Source organism: Anguilla rostrata, chromosome 9, assembly GCF_018555375.3.
Source record: "Anguilla rostrata isolate EN2019 chromosome 9, ASM1855537v3, whole genome shotgun sequence".
Classification (NCBI taxonomy): Eukaryota; Metazoa; Chordata; class Actinopteri; order Anguilliformes; family Anguillidae; genus Anguilla; species Anguilla rostrata.
Window position 1 is genome coordinate 48,682,500 of NC_057941.1, and position 23,263 is coordinate 48,705,762.

The 23,263-nt window shown below is 43.9% G+C and overlaps 1 protein-coding gene across 1 annotated transcript; it reads left to right on the forward strand.

Annotated features, from left to right (window-relative positions):
• The first annotated feature begins 1,138 nt into the window (after positions 1-1,138).
• On the forward strand, positions 1,139-14,655 carry dgat2 (diacylglycerol O-acyltransferase 2). The gene is made up of 8 exons (XM_064352603.1): positions 1,139-1,425; positions 3,075-3,203; positions 4,280-4,387; positions 4,566-4,636; positions 9,165-9,369; positions 10,158-10,332; positions 11,282-11,484; positions 12,408-14,655. The coding sequence occupies exons 1-8, from the start codon at positions 1,386-1,388 to the stop codon at positions 12,557-12,559; spliced, it is 1,083 nt and encodes a 360-aa protein (XP_064208673.1). The 5' UTR covers positions 1,139-1,385; the 3' UTR covers positions 12,560-14,655.
• The last annotated feature ends 8,608 nt before the right edge of the window (positions 14,656-23,263 follow it).

The window sequence follows — 23,263 nt, forward strand, 5'->3', positions numbered from 1 at the left end:
TTAAAATTGATGCCTCACATTCTCCAGAGCAATTAGGAGTTAGGTGTCTTGCACGGGGACACTTCAACATGCCCAGGGCTGGGGATCGAACCGGCAACCCTCCGACTGCCAGACAAGCGCTCTTACCTCCTGAGCTATGTCACCCCGATGAGGCGGTGTGCTTTGGATCATGAGCAGTTCCTTACCTTCTCCTTACTTTCCTCTTTCCATAAATTCGGTACAGGTTATTACTCATATCACCTGTCCATAAGAATTTGTTCCAGAACTAATGTATTATTAATAATTTTTTTTTATCAAACTCTAACATAGCCATTCTATTCTTGAGGTATACCAGAGGGTCACAACTTAAGGGAAACCCTCAGATGTTATGCTGGTGTAGTCTTCTTTTTATGGTAGTATTGGACACGTCTATGCCTACATCCTGGAGGGTGTTGTTGAGTTTTTCTTCACAATTGAAAGTATTCTTCGGTCATCCACTACAGTGGTCTTCCATGGTCCACCAGGTTGTTTGCTACTGCTGAGCTCGCCAGTGCATTCTTGCTTTCTAAAATGTGTACCAAACAGCTGATGTTGACACACCAAATATGTTGGCTATGTCTCTGATTTATCCAAATTTTACAGCCTCATGATGGCCTGCTTAATTGGCATTGACACTTATTCAATACTCGCCTAAAATGGGGAACTATGAATAAAAAGAGCTGTAATTACTACATGGATCACCCAATATGGATGCATATATGCTCAAATTAAGGCTAACAGTTTGCACTTTGACCTCACATTCATTGTTTTATTTAAAATTCTATTGCACAGGATTACAGAGCCAAAACAACAAAAATTGTGTCACTGTCCAAATACTTACACAATATGTGGCATATAGGGATGTACAAGTGTAAAGAATGCTTTTCTAGAAACATGCGTAGTGTATAGCCTATTGATATATATTCTCCAATATATAAAGTTGTATGACTCATTTTATGATGTGGGTAAATTAAATTTGTTTTTGCAATAAACAAGAAGTTAATCAACACCCATGCTTTGGCGGAGTTAATAAATTATGCGGTCAAAACACTAATTCTGGCATCTCATTGGTTAAACCTGCGCACCTTTGACACTATATTATTTTCAGAGAGAGCGTTTTCTGGACATTAGGCAACTGTCCGAACTATAGGGCCCGTGTCTCAAGTCGGTCACTCACCGCACGCTTTTAGACTCCACAGTTACCACAACGCGGATTCCAAGCTCCTCCCACGCCGGTTAAATCCTCGATCAGAGCGTGGCTGAAGGTAGTCGAAGGCGGTCATGCCGGAGGTGCTGTAGGTTCTCACAGCTTCGAAGCAGCAAGTATTCTTGCGTCTTTTATATTTAGTTTGTCTCGCGGGAGAAATATGAAGACAATACTTGCTGCGTATTCCGGTGTCTTGCGAGGTAAGACATCGAAGTTTTTTTCCCCCCTTTAGTTGTTTGAATTCGCAAACTGCGTTATGCATCACTGTCAATTGCCATGGATTGCTCGACCTCGGATACATAAAGAAAATAAAGAATTGTCATAAGTGTATTTAACTTAGTAGCTGGAGTTGATGCTCAAGTGTCAGATATCAGAGCGCGCTCTTTAGTTAGATCAGATCACGTGAAATGTAACAAGTGGTTTATTTACGTTTCATGTGTTTTGCCTATTTACTGTAGACTAGTACTCGCTTGCTATAGGTTTTTAAACATGCCTAACTGGTTGAAATTCCGAAGGTTTCGGTAATGTGGCATCAGCGCTGTTCGCTCACTTGCAGCCTGTGTGTCCCGTTTGACCTGGACTTCGCGACAGCCTACCACATAATCATTAAAGCTACAGTAAATAGCCTGTAAACGAACTTGTGAATTCTGAATGCTTGGCACGAATAAACTTTTGTCATTGGATCCAAAATGTTGGCGAACTGCTCTTAACTTTTCAGGCATACTGTTTGTCGGAATTAATTGTAATAAATTATATTGTTGTTATCACAGAAAGCCTGCGTAACAGTTATCTTTTGTTTGTAACGACAAAAGCTTGTAGCTTGTTAGAAAGCAAACCAATGCTAAATGCTGCCTTTAAATGCAGATCCCTCCCCCCCTCACCAAATCAATAAGTTGTTTGAAAACTGTCACCTGCTTGTCTGTCTCGTGCAATGTGAAGGACGGTTGCCTAAAAGTCTGTGCAGATATTTGCATGGCATGCACTCAGTTAAAGTCCCGAACTGAACGGGCAAATCCGCTTTCACGTCTGATATCATTCTGGAATATTAACAACATACCCATATCTTTCCTCCATATTTTTAACATCAGGAAACTTAATGTTTTTCATTTTTACTGGAGAATGAGATGTTTACAAACTTATACTTGTGCTTATACTTGTTAAATATTCAGTTCTGGAGATGGGTGCGTTTAAACATAGCGAAGAGATTCATTTGTCTACATTTTTTGATTCATGTGATCATTTAGTGAAAATTACACGAATGCTTGCTCTATAGCAGTTCCTTCAGAATAGTGTGTTGGATTTGACTGAGAGCTTGTTTACTAATCCCTGCCGTAAACAGATGGCATGTTAGAATCTATCCGACCCGGCGCAGCGCACCTTTCGTGCAATTCGCACTTTTTGCGCGTCCGACGTTTGGCACGCAGGCAGCTCTGTCTAGCGCGGAGCATTGGCATTTTCTATAGTCAGAAGTTCCGTTTCGTGTAGCCAGCACTTGCTATTTTTCTCTTAGCAGCCGTGACAGCGTTACATCTTAGTATAATATTAGCGTGTGTGCGTGCAAGTATAATTCTGGTGAGCTGGGCTTTCATTTCTGAAAGAAAGTAAAGTGATGGAAACACGTTTTAGATTTGAATTTCTGTAACATAGACAGTTCTGTAAATCCCAAACTGTTATTTATTAGCTAACCAGAATGATGTGATCTCTGATTCCAGCATTTTCTCCCAGGAGGTTAGACTAATATTAAAGGAATTGCAAATGTCAGTGTCTGTCCGTAGAATAAAAGTGTTTTGCTCTGAACAACCCTCTTCTCTGAACCCTACCCTCTCTCCACCCCCCCTTGCGCATCCAGGCACCGGTTCCAGCATCCTCTCGGCCCTGCAGGACCTGCCCTCTGCTCCATGGCTGTCCCGCTCCAAGGTGGAGAAGCACCTGCAGGTCATCTCCGTGTTGCAGTGGGTCCTCTCCTTCCTCATGCTGGGTGAGAGCTCGCTCGGGGCGTGTCCGTCGCCTCGGCAACCGGGGCGCTTCGACCCGCGCCGGTCCGTTTCGGGATTTTGCGCCGCCCTCGACTCCCGATTGCAAAATTGGCCAGAAATTCGACAGCCCTTATCCTGGAGAGCAGCAGGGTCTACTGGTGTTTGTTGTTATTCTGCTTGGTTAAATAGTCTCCCACCTTTTTTACGGGCCTGAATTGGTTTTAGATTCTAAGGTGAAAATAAAAACCAGGAGAACTCCTGTGCAGTTTTCTGAGGGCCCCTGTCAGTTAGGGCCCTTGGAATCTTTCCTAAATTTCTCCCCCCGTACGGAGCCCCTGTCCCGCGTCATCATCAGGGAAAGTTGTCGCATGGCGGTTTGGAACGGCATCGTCTTTTCCGTGAGGAAAAAGAGTCCAATTTTAATGGCATCAAAGATCCCGATTCAGAGCGATTTGAAACAGCTGACCTGCTCCTTCACGCCTCATACTTTGAATGAATAGAACAGCACTGGCCGTTAGATTTCTGCTGGTTTAATGCTGCCTTTTTTTTCTTGAAGTGGTGAGCACAGCTCGCGTCATTTCCTGGTTAAAACTCCCACTCTCGTTCGGATAAAAGATTTATTAGATTGTTTATCTCGCTTTCAAACATCTACAGAAAGGACGTTCACGTATGAGATTCTCATTCTGATAAACGGCACAAGAAAAAGACAGAACAAATGTCCGTGAAGAAAAAGAACAAGAAGGCTGTGTCACCTATCACAGAGATACAATGATTTGGATCTGCTCAACACCATAACACTCAAATTAAATATGCCATACTTCGTGTGGGTGAAAATGCCGAATCTTATTTGAAATGATCACGGTGGATAATTAATTTCAACTGTAAGAATCTCAGTAGAAGATTAAACAATGCCACATACAAACAAGTATACACTATAATATTTGTTTGTGCATGACACTATACTTAAAGAAAGATGTATTGATTAAATGATTGAAAGAATGATTGATTGATTGGTTGATCGATTGATTGACTGATTGGTTGATTGGTTGATTGATTGACATCTCCGGTTCCCCCGTAGGTGCGGCCTGCACGGTGCTACTCATCTACATGTTCTGGACCGACTGCTGGTTGATTGCCGCCATGTACACCACCTGGCTCATCTTCGACTGGAACACCCCGAAAGAAGGCAAGCCACCCGCGCCCCACCCGTCCCGACACGTCCCCCGGGACGGGGTCGCGCACACTGGACCTGTTCGGAGACAGGTCCGCTTTTATTACGGTTGCTTTTTTGAGGTACTTTCCGGTTTATTAATCCAGACGCCCCCCTTCCCTCTCTCTCTCTCTCGTCCTCTCTGTCTGCGCAGGTGGCCGCCGGTCCTCATGGGTCAGAAACTGGACCATGTGGTCTTACTTCAGAGACTACTTCCCCATCAGAGTACGTTTTTCCCACGCCAAAAACAAAATGTGCACCAATCCCTTAGCCCCAGGGGTCTCAAACTCCAGTCCTGGAGGGACGCCGTCTCTGCCAGGTTTTTGCGATTTCCCTTCAGTCGGCTGCCAGTTTAGACCTTGGAAACAAGGTGTGCAGACTCTTTGACCCAATCATTGGCCCAAATTAAGCACTTAAGTGCAGGAACGTGCCAAAGACCAGCAGATGCAACAACCCTCCAGGCTTTTGACTTTGAGATCCCTGCCTTAGACAAATAAAATGTAAGCAGTTATTATTTTGAATAGAAACGGAGTAGAATAGCTACACTACTTTCTAGGGAAACCCCGTGTGAGTTCCACCAGGTGAGGATCTGAATCATTTGTGACTCAGCATCCAAAATTTTGTCCAGGTCCTCGTGCCCCTCTGGGTTTGATTTATCTTCCCTGCACAGGTAAAGAACACCGTGGATTTTAAGCAAGATCGGGGCTGTTTTATTTATCTGGTTTTTTTGTGTGAAGGTGCAGAGTATTGGAGTCATTGATTATGCTGTTGGAGCAGTTCCTAGTCTGGCAGAGATAAAAGATAACTCTATCTCAGTCCCTGAATCCAATATTAGCTCTGTTTGTTCCATGCAGTTCCTTGCACCTTGCTGCCTGGTTTAGGGGTGGTGGGCGGGGCTTAATTCAGCCCCGTAGACTTTGTACAGCTGATAGGAGAGAGAGAGAGGGAGAGAGAGAGGTGAGGTGCTGTTTTTGTGTGTGCCTCCTCTGCTCCCTGGAAGCTTGTATCAGAGGTCGGTCTTTAAACTAGAGAGATGGGTCCCCTGTCACACAGAGCAGGGTAGACTGGTGTGTGCACTCTCAAAAAGGATATGTTAATTTCCAACCCTTTTTTGTGTCATTACTTTTGTGTTACCTTTAAAGCGTTTTGAGTCAAAGTTACGACTTTTGTGTTTCAAATATACAATTTATGTGTTACAAAAGGAAGACTTTTCAACTCTTTCAACTCAGACTGTGTTGAAAGTAACATAGAATGTGTTGTCCTTTTCTAGACATGGAGGTATGTTAAAAAACAGCACATGAACGGAGCTGCTTTGAGAGCAGAAATCTCGGTCGAATCGCAACAAAGCCATCATTACAGTCTTTTTAGAACAAGTCGGGGTGGGTTCGACCATCAGGACCAAGAGTGGTTACTGTATATTCAAATTATATTCTGGAGGTGAAATATGCCAACCTATAAATACCCGTTCTGTCTGGAAGGAAATGGTGACCGTCAAGCCGTCTGATCGGCATGGTTAAACATTTCCGTCATTTGGCGACGGTCTCAGCCGGAGCCACTGTTTTGGCCGTCCCAGCCCCGATGTCCTCTTGATAAAGGGGTGAATTTCGGGACAGATGCTCCGCCCGGCTTCCAGCGGTGAACTGTTTTAATGGCCCGGCATTTTTTTCGGCTGTGGGCGATCGCCTGTCCAGCGTTTCCACACAGCCGGGAGAATCAGTGCGAGCGGGGTCGATTTGAGGGTCCCTTTCGCCCCAGAGACTCAGTGTATTTCATGGTCTTTGGCTGTTGTGAAACTGTACTTCCGAGAGTTTTTTTTTTTTTTAAATGAAGTAATCCCAGTTCGTCATTTTTGGTTTGTGTAACTGCACTTCTGTCACCGAGAGGAGAATTCTGTGGCATATTTGAAAACTGCAAGTAGTAACTTTTTTAAAGATTATTTTCAAGAAATTTGTTTTTTTGTGACACTTTTCACAGAAAATATTCAAATAGGATTTTACACGTTCCAGGCATCATTTAGTCGGGGTCGGGTAAAGGTCAGTTTTCCTGTTTGTGATGTGTTGATGACTAACACAGATGAAATCAGCTGTGTGTTGTCAGCTGGGCTCGAACTTTGTCTTCCTTCTCCCTGTACGTGCCCTATGTTGGGCTATGCGGTTACTTCACTGACAAGATAAGGCCAGATCCTTATTTTCTGCTAGTCTGTGAGATCACAGGTATGACTGTGGCTGCCATGGAAACGCGCAATAAAAAGTGCAAATTTGCGGTCAGCATTTGGGGGCTAAAATGGCCGTCGTGAACATCCTGGTGTGGTCCGCCGTGGGTATCGGTGTTTGACTTGCCTAGGCAGCGCTGGCGTAGTCGCTGGGCATGTGTGCATTCAGTGACACTGGTGTGTTAATTTTTTATTTTTATTTTTTTGTGTTTTGGAATCAAAGTCCGGATCTGTGGCTCGGTGTTCCAGAGTTTGTGCAACTTTTTTTGGGTACGCTGCCAGCTGGCTGCCTGGCTGGGGAGAGGTGACCCAAACGCAGGTCTGCCGTCCCTAAATTTCTCTTCCCCGTTTTTTTTTTCCCCCTCCTGCAATTTCATCTTCCCATTGCTTCAGCTCTGCCTCCTTTCTGGCACCTGTTCGACACCTAATGCAGTGAAGTGGTTTCACAACTGGCTTGTTTGACTTGCTGCTGAGGACTGTGTGCACAGGTCATTAGCTCGGTGCACGTTCTGTGTGCATGCATCATCAGTTTCTACTTGAGTGGCGGGTGGCGGTAGGTCTCCTCACCGGATTAAGTCCCCCCCCCCCCCCCCCGCCACTTTGCACAGGTGATTTGGCTGAGGCGTTTAAGTAGGCTAAATGGACATTCCTTCCATCCTCACGCCTGAAGGAATGCATCATCATTAACCCTTCGAAAAGAAGTTTTTTTTTTTTTGGAATGTTTCCAGTGTTCTAGAACTCCTCTGCGCTTTCAATTATCAGTAGTGATTGTGACATCAGCATCAGAGTGTTCAGGTAAGGACACTGTGATCCCACAGCTTAAAGGGTTAAGGGTACATTCAGCTGGCCGCCCCAACCAGCCGTGTTCGCGAAGGGTAGGGAACCAGATCCCTGTTTACCGATCTGCCAGTTTATTGCACGAGTACACAGATAGGGCATATCAGTGCCCCGATAACGTTGTCCCAGTTCCAAGAAAAAGAAGAGGGGTCGCTTGTGATAAGCATGCGTAATTTCTCCCGTTCAGATACCTGGCTCCAGCCCGTCCTTTTGAGACCGTTCGGGAAAGCGTGGCTACTTGACCTGCAGAAATATTGGTGACATGGCGTTGTTCCAAAACTAGTCATGCCCAGATCTGTAATTATGTTTGACGTGAACAGAGATTAATGAGCCATATTTATTTAATTATTGATAACAGACCTGAAGGAGAAGCAATTTAAAGGTGAACTATATGTGACTACAGCTCAGATTCCCTGTCTAATGTAGACATATGAACTAAGACAGTGGTTAATTCTTTGTCCTGGGGACCCCTGTTTATGCTCGTTTTTATAACAGACAATTTTTTTGCTTAATTAAGGTTGTTGAACACGTGTGCTTAAGTTCTTCCATGTTTTTTCCCCCTCAAACTTGTTAGCACATTGCAGTTTTTTGGCTTGTTTCATTTCCTCTGTCTTCGAATTCCTCATTATCTACCAAATGGTTTGTTTCAGTGGCCAGGCTGTCCACACTTTCAGCAATTAGGAGCCTGTTGATTCACCCCAGCCTTTAATTTGATGAGCTAAGGCATTTTTGTAGCCTCTTTATGTTATTATTTGCAATATAGCACAATAAGCACAATGACATGGGAAACGTGGGACTTCTGTTCTGTATGGAATGCATAGCTATTTCTGACACAATGTGGCTTCAGAGGGTAAATAATCCCTCTGAACATAAGTGTATAATTAGAAAAATAAACAGCTTGTTAAAATTATGGTAGTGCAGTAACGGTTGGAAGGAAAAGCAGAATACATGGGGGGGGGGGGGGGGCCCTGATCTGTTCAACACTTGAAAAGGGGTTTTTGGTCACAATTGAAAGTATTCTTAGGTCATCTACTACAGTGGTCTTCCTTTGGCCTACCGAATTGTTTGTTACTGCTGAGCTCACCACTGTGTTCATGCTTCTTAACAATGTATCAAACCGGTGATTTTGACTCACTCAAAGTTTTGGCTACGTCTCTGATATATTTATTTTGATCTTTTTTTATTATGGCCTGCTTTACCGGTATACACAGGATTGGTCCTCATGTGGAGAATCAACAGCTATGGACTCCAATTATAAATGGCACAATAAAGCAAGAACCTTTGCTTGCTTTATTGTACATGAACAAATGATGCAATAAGACACAGCTCGCCAAGAAACGTGAGCTGAGCATGGGCAGGCCAACGTCCACTTGCCTTTGGTCCCCTAAAATGGGGGGAACTCCAAAAGAAAAAAAAAAAAAAAAAAGGTGTAATTGTGTAATTCATACACGGATCACCTCAAATGGCTGTAAACGGCCTCACATTAAAGCTGACTGTCTGCATTTTAACCTGGTGTTCATTTATTTAAGATCCAGTGTGCTGGAGTACAGTGCCAACTGCCAAAACAACAAAAGAAATTGTGTTACCGTCCCGAACACTTACAAACTGCACTGTGCAGTATATATTACTCTCCACTGTGGATGGATTCCTGCAGTGAAGCAGCCTGATAACGCCACACTGGCCTCCTCTCTCTCGTGTCACCAGCTCATTAAGACGCACAACCTGCTGCCCAGCCGGAACTACATCTTTGGCTACCACCCCCACGGCATCTTCTGTTTCGGGGCCTTCTGCAACTTCGGGACGGAGGCCACGGGCTTCTCCAAGAAATTCCCTGGAATCCGGCCCTCCCTGGCAACGCTGGCGGGGAACTTTCGGATGCCAGTGCTGAGGGACTACCTGATGTCCGGGGGTGAGTTGGAATCGTGGGAATCCCTCGGTGAACCGGTGACAGTTGAGCCGCTCTCTGAGGGTGTGACTGCACCCGTATTGCAGATATTTGCCATCTTAAAATTGTATTAAAATTGCATTAAAATTGTATTAAATTAGACGTTATTAGTTGGAGAGTTACTCAATAAGTCACTCCGTTGGTCAGGTAGCCAGCCAACCAAATCGCCAGTCAGTCAGTCAGTCAGTCAGTCAGTCAGACTGACTGACTGACAGACACAATGAGTGACATATTTCCAGACAGATTTCCGGTAAAGAACTACATTAACCATATCTGGGGCCACTTAGTCACTGCCAAAAAGGACTTGAGCCTTACATCATGAATCGCGAACAGAACTGCTGCCTTGACAAATGCTAATCTGTCTAACTCTGAGCTTTGTCCCTTTGTGCAACTGAATGGACATTGCCGGCTATACGTCAATGCAGCCGCGCATGGCTGTCGAAATCTGGCCTGTTTGCTTATTGATCATTGCTCCGAAAATGCTTCCCTTGGCCCTCTTTATTTAAGCACAAGGAAACTCGGATTTTAGGTCTAAAAATGCTAGCCGTTGCTTATTAGCTTGAAATTGTAGTGCGTGGAACGTGAGCAAATTAGTCAATTTCAAGATGCAAAAAAATACAATATCAATCATTAATGTACATAAAGTCTTATCACTGGGATATGTATCAGTAAATAATGATACAGTACGGTGGAAAAAACTAGAAAGCGTTGTTGGTTTCGCAACCGCTAACTCTGCTGCTATGCTAACGCAGGCATCTGTCCGGTGAACCGAAACTCCATCGACTACATGCTGTCCCGGAACGGGACGGGCAACGCCGTGGTCATCGTCATCGGAGGGGCGGCGGAGTCCCTGAACTGCGCCCCCGGCATGAACTCCGTCACCCTCAAGAACCGCAAGGGATTCGTGAAACTGGCCCTGCAACAGGGGTAAGACTGCAGTGGAAAGAAAAAAAAAACAAAAAAAACAAAACAACAGCCACTGTATTCACACTGGCTGACCCTTCTGAGAACTGTGTGTGTGAGTGCGTGTGTGTGTGCGTGCCTGTATGTGTGTGTGTGTGTGTGTCAGTATGTGTGTGTGTGAGTGCGTGTGTCAGTGTATGTGTGAGTGTGTGTGTGTGTGTGTGTGTGTACCAGAAGCGTGACTCCGTCCTTGGCGCAGGACGTGGGGATAAAGCACTGTGACTCGGCTGTATTAAGCCTTGGGTTACAGGGAATGACCCGGCAAACCTGTGCCAGTGCTAAGATCTCTGAGGCGAAACGATATTTCGGCTTCTTCGCCATTGGACAGAAATGAATCAGAACAGGGCCTGGCAGCGTACCGTTGGAAATCCAGAATGTTCCAGGCTCAAAGAAGATTACGAGCTAATGCTTTCCAAAGCAACTTAGCCCTGGTCTTCCGCATTCACAAGACGCTCACAAGTATTCTTAGACCACTTAGGCTGATGTTGTTTGTACAGGGAAATGTTTAGTTCGTCTGGCAGTGGGCATTTGCCGAATGGAAGTCTGGGAAAACTGGTGCTGCAGCTGTGATGTGTGATGGTTTTTTTTGTGTGTAGCCTGCCTTAGATTAGTGCCAGCCCTAGCCTTTGAGAGACCCTCAGCAGGATTTCATTTGGCAGCCCCCCAGCCCAACATTATGAATAATGTATTTTAGAATAATTATGGCGCCCCCTGGTGGCCAGGAGGTCCTAAGCAGCTGTTTATGTGGCTTCCTGGGTCGAGCTGGCTCTGTGTGAGATACATTGTGTGGCCATTGTTCCCATTGGTCAGTGTGAATGTGTGAGGCTGCTGTGCCGTCGCGGACAGCAGGGGGCGTGGTTCTCCTGGAGGTTTTTGAGGGAAGCGCCTAATTTTCCACGCCGTGTTCTGACAGGGCGGACCTGGTGCCCGTGTACTCTTTCGGGGAAAACGAGGCCTACAAGCAGGTGATCTTCGAGGAGGGGTCCTGGTGGAGGCTGGCCCAGCGGAAGCTGCAGAAGCTGGTGGGGTTCGCGCCCTGCCTGTTCCACGGCTGCGGCCTGTTCTCCGAGGACTCCTGGGGCCTGGTGCCTTACTGCAAACCCATCACCACTGTCGGTGAGTACCATTCACCTGCAAACCCATCACCTCTGTCGGTGAGTACCATTCACCTGCAAACCCATCACCTCTGTCGGTGAGTACCCTTGACCTGGGTCTGATGCCTTAAGCTAAACTAATCGCCAGTGTCAGTGAGTGCCCTTCACTTGGGTCTGTAAACCCATCACCACTGAGGGTGAATAACCTCTACCTGGGTCTGGTGCTTTAAGGTAAACCCATCTCTGCTGTCGGTGAGTAACCTTCACCTGGGGCCCTGTCTTAAAGAGAGATAGACCTGTCTGTTTGTCATTTTTGTGAAAAATCAATTACGAACATTAGCATTGCCTTTACCGTGTTCCTCTATGCTACAATTGGTAACTCAGCCAAAATCAATAAAAAAAACCATACATAGATTCAGTACAAAATAAAAACAATGGCCTATAGTTTTTGTAGTAAGCTTCTGATATATACATGTATGATTCATAAATGCATTATCAAATGTTTTAAATAAATGATAGAAAATGACATCCTGGAAGATAGCTCTTACAGGGTGGACATTTATATTTTTCATGGTTCTAGCGGAACCACCCCGTCTCTGTGTGTTTCTTATTTACATGCTAGAACATATCAGACCACATCGGACGATATTAGACAACATCAGGACCCCTCTTTGTGTGCTGCTCTCGAAATAGCTATTAAACAAGTGGCTCAAGGATGAATCACAGCAGTCTTGCGGTCAACGCGGTCCACGGTCAATATTTGCAGTGACCAAGGTCAAGGTCAAATTAATGTTTAACTTAAATCTTCTACAGGCATCAGGCCAGGCATGAGCCAGTGTTGTCAACTGTCAACTCAGTGAATAACCATCGAGCGCACTTTCAGTTGTATTTTTTTTTTGTTTGAATTTTGAGATTTTTAACGGCTTTTGAACGGCTGTGTTTCAGTGGGAGAGCCCATTACCGTGCCTAAGATCGAGGAGCCCAGCCAGGAAGTGGTGGACCAGTACCACACCATGTACATCGCCTCCCTGGTCAAGCTCTTCGACAAGTACAAGGTCCGCTTCGCGCCTAAGGATAGCTTCCTCCAGGTCCAGTGAGGGGGGAGGGGGGACCTTGGGACCCCGGAAAGACAACTGCGAAGTAGCTGCCTTGATCAACATCCCCCCCCCCCCCCCAACCTACCCCCAAACCCCCACTCAAGTGCCCAGCTCTAAGATCCAGCCAGGAAAAGGATCTCTTTTATACGTACGTACGCCTGTACTACGCACATTAGCATTTTTCCAAACCCGCAGCAAGCAAGAAAACTCCCCTAATCAAAAAAGAGCATAGCACTCTTCTTTTATTCTCCTTTTTTTTGGTGAAGACCCGAGGCTTGCCCCAGAACACTGTCGGTGCTTATTAGGGAATGCGTTCGGCATTACCTTCTTCTGTTCTCCTCATTTTTGTTTTCGTTGCCCGTTTCCTCCAGGAAGACCACCACGGACGTTTTTTTTGAGGAGCAGATTCCGCCAAACGATTCGAAATTTTTGTCATTCACAAGTAGTGCGATTGGAGTGTTTGTATTATGTCTGCCACTGGGTGGCACTATAATGTCTGGCTTCACCAGCTTAATGGCCTTAACACACGTAGCAATTGAAGACAATCCTCGTTCAGCATATGTGTGCCATGCGCTTGCAATCTTGTCGTAATATTTAGCACCCTGGTTGTACATTTCTTTATTATTTTACGCCTCAAGAGAAAGAAAAGCCCCCAAGTAAAGACCATAAGATTTGTGATTCCTCAGATGACTGCTTTGCTGAGATATTGTTAGGGTTATCAACATTAGCTTCATCTCATTAAATGTCCATATTAAGCAGACAAAGTAAACTGTCTTTATTTCAAATGAACAAGAGAAACAAGAACACTTTTTGGCATGCCCAACTCGTAGAAAATTTGATTAAGGGTTATATTCGATTTTGACTCCTGTGGGACTTTCTTTTTTTCTTTTTTTTTGTTAGCAAAGATGCACAAACAATGCAATTTCAAAGGTTTCGCCTCAGAAAAAAAAAACAGTCACCATTGTTTGCGTATGTCAAGCCAAAGTCAGGAGTTACCCTGTTCTACCTTCACACTTTTTAGTGACGGTTTTCATAATTCTTGATGTAGTAATACCACTGCCTCTACAGGAAGCTAACTGCATTAACTTAACATTTAATTAAATGTAATTCTAGCGTTAGCTTATGCATATCTATGATTCCTGGACACAGTACAGGTTATTACGGAATACCGTGAATGTGTTCATCGTAAACAGATTAGGGGGAGGGGGAATAATCCCATTATTTTTCAATGGAAGCAAAGCCATTTCCCTTGCGTTTTATTGTTTGTTTTAAGTGTGATGCCATTTTCTGCTAAGGAAATCTATCTTTGCAATGCAAAGATTCTTCCCTGAAAAAAATACTGCATTGTACGCCATACAGTAATTGAAACAATGTTTTTTTTTTATCGTGAATTAGATTTAGTTCTGAAACTGTCCCTTTATTATTTTCCATGAAAGAATGCGCTGTTCTGTGTCAATAATTATTGCTCAAAATGATTTATTCGGTTGATATGGTGCAAGCAGGAATGCAAGAATGATGCAAGGATGTGAGGTGTGTGTGTGTGTGTGTGTGTGTGTGTGTGTGTGTGTGTGTGTGTGTGTGTGTTTGTGTGCGTGCATGTGATAGTACACGCATTGCGTGACTTAAAATCTGGTGTAGTTCATGTGAACGTGATGAAGACAGTTTATGGGCATGGTGATGCAAAGGATGATGGGATTTCTCTGACAAGGAACTTGACATTAGCCCGGTTGAAGGAAATGAAGATTTTATTGTGTAGCACCTGTTGTGAATGTTTTCTAAATCTGATGGAAAAAAAAACATTGCCTTGAAGTACTTAAAAATCCCTGCTGGGGCAAGTATAGAGGCCATTTTGAAGTTTTCCCCTTAAAGACTGGAGCTGTTCTTGTGAATATATTTATGCATGTCTGCTCTTTGTGTGTGACGCCTGTAGGAGGTGTTATAGCTATTTTCTAAGTGTTTACAAATCCTGAAAGGGGCGATTGTTTAATGGAAATGTCGTTTTCAGTTAAACGTCTGCCGAATTCACCCGCCGTGACTTCCGCAGTGTGACCCGTGCCTCCCTCTAATTCAAGTGCAATAAAAATGACGATATAAGACTCCCCTCTCATGCTGTGTATGCTTTCATAATCTGCATTTCTAAATTCAACGGTACATTTAAAAAAAAATTTGTTTTCCGAATAAATGGATGGAAAATAAGACCTTTTATATTTTTGTGTTAATGCCCCCTCCCACCCCAATCCCACCCCCCCCCCTTATAATCAAATAGGCCTTCAAGTGCTACAAGTTTCCTGCGTGTTCTGGGTTGCCAGTCAAGTACGAGACCAATTTTTTTTTTTTTTGTCCAATTGTGTCGAGAGGACTTGAAGAATTTCTATATGGCTGAATATGGCTCAGGGCATTCATTGTATGCTCTAAAACACACACACACACACACACACACAATGAATGGTTGGCTCTAAATTCTGCAGGCTGTAATGGAATTTTGATTCTGTGTTCACGTAACACACACCTAACAAAAAAAATGAGTCTGAATAAGGTTAGGGCAAAACCCCTTCTATGGAAACTACGTGCCGCTATATCACAGTGAACCTGCAGCCGTGAGCGAGACTACATGCTAACAAACAACAGGAAGTACAGCGGACACCTCATCGCTTCTCTATATCGACCGCGTTTCCTGCGGTGGCCGGGGCAGTGCTGGCCGCAGCTGAGTTTCGCGGGAGCCCCCGAAACGGAGAAAATGGAACGCCGGGGATTTGCTTAAGCGCGGAAAATTCGGGGCGGCTATTTTCGCCACGTACTTAAACACACGTTTCAGACCTTAAGCCCGCTTCTACAAGATTACATGGAAGCCCTTTACAGTACCACGGCTTGACCCACATTTGCATAAGGTAGGGCAGTGGTCTCCAACCCTGGTCCTGGAGAGCTACAGGGTCTGCTGGTTTTCATAGTGACCTCTGCACTTCATGAATCAATTAGAGCAGTTGGTTACACAGTTAACTCAACTCACCTGGTGTCTTGGGTCTCAACTGGGTGCTGATTTTAAGGTGAAAACAAAAACCAGCAGACCCTGAGGTAGAGTGTTCTGACAATGCTAAGACCCTTCAATCCAGGAACGTGGGTCAGCTTGCTACTATACGCTTCCCATGTTCCATCAACTGACAGTCATTTTGATGGACAGACACTGAGCATTATGCTAATTAAAGAAGTGCTCTGCTCGATCATGTCTGCGTGCACTTGTAAGAGTAAAATTAGGCATTAACAAAAGTGGGGAAACAGGTCCACAATTTGCAAGGTCAGAAAGCAATGTAGAAGTAATGAATTGTCATGCATTCGCTTGAATAATCCTGATTACTGAACCGCTTAAGTAAAAGACTGCATAACGTTAAGATATGTTAAGCATGGTGGAAGTCTGTGACTAAGCAATTTCCCTGATTTGAAGAGAAACCTCTCTAGAGTTTACATTTCAGTAGTGTTTTGCCTGGGGAGCCAGACTTTGCTCTGATTGGTCAAAATGATAATGGACAATCTGGGTCAATCCTGTTGAGTACATTTACATCATAACTGAGAACAGCATGCTTTATGTAAAGCATTTGTTGAGATTATTTTATGAAGTAATTTTAGGATCTGATTTTGCTTTTTGCTGTTGGGATCAGATCTCCTACAGTGTACCGTAGCTCACTCTTTCTGTGATGATTAAAATTTGGTTTTGTCAGCAATGGCCTTTGAACTTATTCAGTCACAAGATTTTCGTGACATTATTGATCAGCATTAGTAAGCCTACACAAGATTTTCTGTTACAATACAGAAAGTCCTGTGCAGAATGATTTTGGTGGCAACAAGGGGGCACTGTTCACTAACAAATTGGCTGTTACCATTGTCCACAACGCTCTGCAGAAAATTCTTTTTTTTTCTGGATTAGAACAATGAGATCAATAAGTCATTAGGACATCTCAGTGAGTGCATCGACATTCACCTGAAAAAAATGGTCAAGAAATGCAGCAAAGAACCAGTTAATATATTGAGCTCAAACTATCAGGATTTTGTATTAGTCTTGACTGCAAACACTTGTTGAATTTACTAGGGTGTTTTTGTACTTCCTTTACACAAAGAAAAAAAAAACTAAACAAAACAAAGGAACACAATGTGAAATTTTATCTGTTTGGGTCTTGCACTGATAAATAAACTGAAAAGGTATCAAGCTCACAGGAACAAAGAGAATAAGGGAAAAACACTCTGTTCTTACCACATGGCTCATCTTACATAATGGAGACAATATCAATATTGGTCAGCAAGACTGTTTTGGGCAAATAAAGCAGTTTATTCATTAACACACAGAGAACTGGCTGCATGGCTCCATGGAACGACAAGTCAGTCATTCATAATCTGTATCACTGACTTATATAACCAATGCAGCCCATACACACACACACATGCACGCACGCGCACACGTACATACGCACACATGCACGCACACATGCATATGCATGCACACACACACACTTTTAGAGTTTTGTTGAGTACGTATATATATGGCAGGTGGAATGGTGAGCTGCAGTTTAAATGGCTAACGTTTAAATCCCAGAGTTTGAATACGTGAACTGAGACGGCGTTGTAAACACCATAAGTCAAATGGCTCCCACAGTTGTTTTTTCTTACCTTCTGTTTTATCTCCAGATTTTTCAGTTCAGTAAACTGCATTCATTCTTATTTTTTTAAATTCTGAAGTCTTCACCACCTCGCTCTCTTTGATTTTTTTTTTAAATTTTATTTTCCCAGCGAGTCGATCAATGTTTCGTTTGATCTGACCCTGTGAGGTTTCGAATTCCGTTGCCTAGAGACCTTGCGAGGGCAGTTCGAATGCGGTTGTCAAGACCTCCGTCTCTAACACAGGTGTAAATTCCATACCTGTTTCGCAACTGGCGGCGGCCAATGTTCCGCTGCGTTTGCGGGCTGAATTCTAAACGGGAGAGCCGGACAGAGGAACGGACGAGCCCTGTGGCGCCGCCGCCTCTGAAAGATCATTTCGTTTAGCGTGACTTTTCTCCCGATTAATTTGGGAACGGCAACAGGAAGACATTCGACAAGATGAAAGGAAAGACCAAACAGTGCATTGGTCCCGTTTCATGGCAGATCTATTACCTTGCCGAGCGTTCAAATCGTCATTTTTTTGCAGGGAAATATTTTATATTATATGCAGACACTTGAGCCATTATCAATCCAGTAGTTCAATTGGCGGACATTTTCAAATATTTCTGGTGTGTCAGCTTGTGTTGCCCTCCAGGCAAACCACTCTTCATTTCTGTAGTATTTCAGCTGGGTTGTGGGGATGACCACAGGTGAGGTATTGGGGGCGCTACGTAAGAGTGGTGCTTTGCATCAATGACACCGCGCGTCCTTGTTATGAATATAATATACTCGTTGGATATTGTATGTTAAAGAGATTTATTAAAGCATGAAAAACTTTGGCTAAGCTTGGCCCCATTGGCACATGGGAAGACCGTGCCAGAAGTACTGCAACTGGATTGGCTATCTGGCCTGCATTTATTTCTTATGTTTGCTTCAAAATTCTGGATCTGAACGTCTGATCTTCAATATTGAACATGACGACACCAGCCCCATCTATGCTACATTGAAAACTACATACTCAAAGGACTTTGCTATAAGAAGCACTGCATAGTCTGTTTCCCCACTGTTGTAGTCTGTATCTCCCGGTCACTTGTCTCCCCAGTACTGTCTCTGTGTCTGTGTTCCCTGAGCTACTTCACTCCCCTGTGTTTGTGTGATTTCACTATTCGGGTGGTTCCGGGTTTTCGTGGTTTCCCCCCCCTTCTTTCCAGTCTCGTTTTACTTACTTCCTGCTTATATCTAGTTTTACTAATTTCTACTAATCCTTACTAACTTATAGATTGTAAAGTACTAACCTCATTAATATACTAACATGTGAATATTACTTATGGACTAACACACACTAGTTTTGGGTTTTGATAGTTTAGATCACTATACTAATACATTAACCATTCTCCCCTTTTCCATGCTGCACTGTAGCTCCGCCCCTTTTCTGTCTAGCCTGCTCTAACGCTGAGTTCTGCAATTGCCTGCACCTGTCTCTTGCTCTGACTGCACCTCTCAATCTCTGCACGCGTTTTTACCTGCTAAACCCAGGCCATCTATTATCATTGTTGTCTATGTGATTCCAGTCCGCGTTTTGTCAGCCCCCTGTCATTTAATTAGTTATCCTAATTTTCTTCACCTGGATGTTGTTTGTTACTCCGCCCTCACTCACTTAACCCCTCCTTGATTGTTACCTTCCCCAGTGTATAAATGTCAGTCTTTTCCACCAGCTCCCGGTCAGAACGTTGATCGAATTCACTGTGCCGATTGTTAGTAAGCCTTTGTCTATCGTGATTCCTGCGACACCCCTTTGTACGACTTCGAGTTTGCCTGCCCCTTTTGGTTTGTTTGCTTTCTGGTTTGACCTTCGCTTTGCTTTGACTTCTCTTTTGCCTGTCCCTTTGTACCTTCGCCGATCTGATCTCCTGGTTTTTGATTTTTTGCCCGTTTACCACAATTCTTTTGGGAACTCGATTTTGCACCGTCCTTTCTCTGATTACCTGGCTTCGAACCTCGGACTGAATGACACAAGACAACGTTTTCCGGATTTCCCTGGTCTGCGTTTGGGTCCTTGCACAGAACATCACACCCACTTACTGTAGTAGTTGCACCTATTGCTGTGCTTAACTTTGTGTTACAAGTGTATGCCTGTGCCTCTTAAATGTTATGCATTAAGGTATTAAGGGTTACTATCAGCAGTCAACCTAATGAATTGGTGTAAACTCTTCGTTACTGAAATACATCTCTATGTGCTTCTCCAAGTCTCTGAAAGCATCTACTAAATGTAATACACATTTAGTTTAGATATAGCATATAGTTTAGATATAACATAAGCTCCTTGTACAATCTTTTTGAAAATGTGTCCAATGCTTGACATCACTGACGAGTTGTAAGCTGTGAGAGGGGGTAACTGTGAGAACAAAACCCGATTCCCCTGCAAGTGGCAGAGTTCCCAGACCTTGCTGAAGCGTGCCTTGCATTTCGAGTTGCTGAAATGTGTAGGTTTTGTAGAGTCCCTGGACCTTGCTGCAGTGTACCTTGTTTTGTAGAGTTTTGGGACCTTGCTGAAGTGTGCTTTGAGTTTCGTAGAGTTCCACGTCCTTGCTGAAATGTTATTTGAGTTTCGTAGAGTTCCACATCCTTGCTGAAATGTTATTTGGGTTTCGTAGAGTTCCGAAACCTTGCTGCAGCACGCTTTGAGTTTCAGAGTTCTTGGACCTTGCTGCAGTGTGCCCTCAGTTCTTGGACTTTTCTGTGGCGTGCAGTGGGTTTTATAAGAGTTCACAGGCCTTCCTGAAGTGTGCTGTGGGTTTTTTTTTTTTTTTTTGAGTTCCCAGATCTTCCTGGATTGTGCCATGGGTTTTACAGAGTTCGACAGACCTTCCTGAAATGTGTGGTGGTTTTTTAAAACATATATATTTTTTTTAGAGTACCCAGGACTTGCTCGATGGCAGTACAGTGGGACACGAGTGTGAAAAGGTGTTTCTGCAGACCAGAGCAGAGCAGAGGGTTTTTCCTGCAGGATTCCTCCCAGGCTTTGGCATGCGGATAATTCTGCCGTCTCCTCTCTCCCACCGCTCCTCTCCACCCCGCAACACACACCTCCTCAAGTTAAAAGAGGGCGGATGTAGTTCTATCACCTCACAGTCTGGCTTTGTTCCGCTCGGAGGAGAGAGGCGGGCTCAGAACATCAGCTCTCTCTCTCTCTCTCTCTCACCTCTCCTTCGCAGTCCCCACGGTGACCGCTGACCCTCCCCTTCAAAACAATAACCGCATCAATCATTCAAAAGTACAGGTTCAATCAATATTTATCCTCAACTTTGCATCGCAGTGCCAAGTGTTACTTTCTTCTTGGAGTTCACTGAACTTAATGGAAAAAATAAAAATATGTTTGTGTTTTAAACAACATTTACAGTCACTTAGTCATTGAAATTCGGGGGCAAATTTTCAGTGGGTGGGGTCCAGTGGGGTTTCAAAGCAGAAGCATTAACGAGATGCTTCCTGTAGAAGTAAGCAGAGCTCATTCAGTGATGTTTCCATGCCAATATTTCATAACAGACAACATACATACATTGACTATGAATAGTGTGTTTACCTATCCGTACCTGTGTGTTTGTGCTCTGTTTGACTCAATCTCCCAGGGGGCCATGGGGCCGGATCACGTGTCCACTTCCTGCATCCTGGAAGCAGGCTGTCCTGCCCCTGTGACTCCCCACTCCACCTCCTCCACGCCGGCACTTTCGCTCATAATTACAACCATAAATCACCGGGCTAACACATTCACAGGAACACAAAGAACGTTTGGTCCGGTGAGAGACCGGAGAAGAAGGGCAAAGCTGCATTATCTAGGGCCAGAATCACAGGGTCACGACAGGAACACAGCAACACAGCCTCCTCAGATCGTTTAAAGAGTCACCGGACGTGCTAATCTCAGCTAAGGTTATCAGTAAACAAGGAAGAAAAATTTCCCTTAAGCCTATGTAGCCTCTTCCATTAACCGTTGAATGTGTGTAATCACAATAATATGTGATTAGAATGTTCTTAACTGAACATTCTAATGCTGATGTAACAATCACTGCTGGTAATTAATAGCACTGGAGTTCTAAAACCTAGTTCTAGGAGCTAGAATTTTGACAAACAAAGCCTAGCTGGAAATTAGAATAATTTCTATCACTAGTCTGGGTACTTTTATACAGAACAAGAATGTTATTACACCAAGGACTCTGCGCTAACCTATTTTCCTGGTTAGATCTTGTGACAACACGCTCATGGTCACTGGTCCGAGCAAGGTGAGCCCAGAAAGTGTTCTTTATGATAGTGAGAGAGAGAGAGAGAGAGGTGTACCGCCATGTGCCACTGAAGAAGCACATATACAGAGTGCTGTATTTCATGCGATATTCATGCTCATTGTAAACTTGGGAAAAAAAACTTGACTAATGTGTAAAATGCGCGCCAAAGGGTCAAGTGCAAAGAGCCGGCGTTGTGTTGGAAACGCGCGAGTGGCGTGTGGACGCGTCTCACGCGGCGGGCAGTAAGGGATCGGGCCAGTAAAGCTGCTTATAGCCGCGGGATGAGAGGATGAGACGGCGGGAGACTTAAGGGGATCTGAGGCACTCTATCAACCGCGGGGAGAGGGAGGGAGGGAGGGAGGGATGGAGGGAGGGAGGGAGAGTAGGAGAGGAGAGGTCAGTTTGATCACATATGAAGGTGCCAAGAAGAGCTGGCTTTATAAAGCTACCGATCATCGCAGTCACAGCCTCAGTCGTCCTCGGTGTCCAATGGTACACCAAAATACACTGCAGTTCCAATGCCATTTATACCCTGCATTCATAATGTTATTAACATGTTATTACTATGGGCTTCCGCATAGCCTAGGCCCAGTCAGAACTCACAGCACACGGCAATAGAAGATCTCATTCTGAGAAGAGGCAGTGATATTTTAAAAAAAGGCTCTCCACCAATCACAAAGTACATCGGTAACACCCAGCAGAACAATCCACCAATCACCATCTGTGTTGCTTCACTGGTTATTACCAACATAGTCTGCTATTGTTCGAGCTCCTCTCCTGTTTTACCAATAAGGTGAAACTGTCACGACCGTCTTAAGCCTATTTTATTACCCCTGAGGGAAGGTAGGAAGAAAACAGAAAAAAGCAGAGGAGGCATTTTGGAATTATGCAAGTTCATTCACAGGTTCAACCACCCAATAAAGTATTTCTCTGAAAATAGCAAACGTTAATAAAAGAGTAAAAAAAGGGAGATTAAATATACTGCAACTGCATTGGCACATTTTTTCTTAATTTAATTAAAAAACCAAGCAAACCTTTTCCTTTTTTCACCTCTAACAGTACTCCTCTTTCACTAAGTTCAATGAAATTTGTCAAGTAAAGTGTAGCACTTGTTTTATGTGTGTAACCCGAAAGCAATAAAAGGGTCTAGGACCATAGCTGTTGTGAACAGACTGAATTTCAAAAGCCTTTGTTGTTTCTCAGGAAAGATCCGTTCCTGGGTCATCCCCTTCAACAATGTAATAATCCAAATTTGTCAATGTAATTATCAACAAGAGTCAAAACGCAATGTCACATTATCCTTTGTTATTTTTTATTTTCAGTTCCATTTTCATAGGAAGACTTGTGAAGATGACTTATCCATCCATATATTGCTTCAAAAAAAGAGTAAAATTATATAAATGTAGCATGTTAATGTAATCTTTCAAAAACACGTGTCTTTTCTGAAAGCAAACAAAAACCACACGATTTACGCTTGCTTACATTGTGCAATTCAAAACCTTTCCAAAGGACGTTATATATGTTTTCTCGACTACATTAAACAATCATGAATGCTATTTTCTAATATAAATCAATGGAATAGAAGTTCCACATATTGGTCTAACACAGGGGTATCCAACCCTGTTTCTGGAGATCTACTCTCCTGTAGGTATTCATTTCAACCCTAATTTGGCACACATGACTCTACTAATTAGCAGCTCAATGAGATCTCTCATGGTTGAATGAGGTGTGCTTTGTTAGGCTTGGAGTGAAAACCCACAGGACAGCAGATCCCCAGGAACAGGGTTGGGCAGCCCTGGTCTAG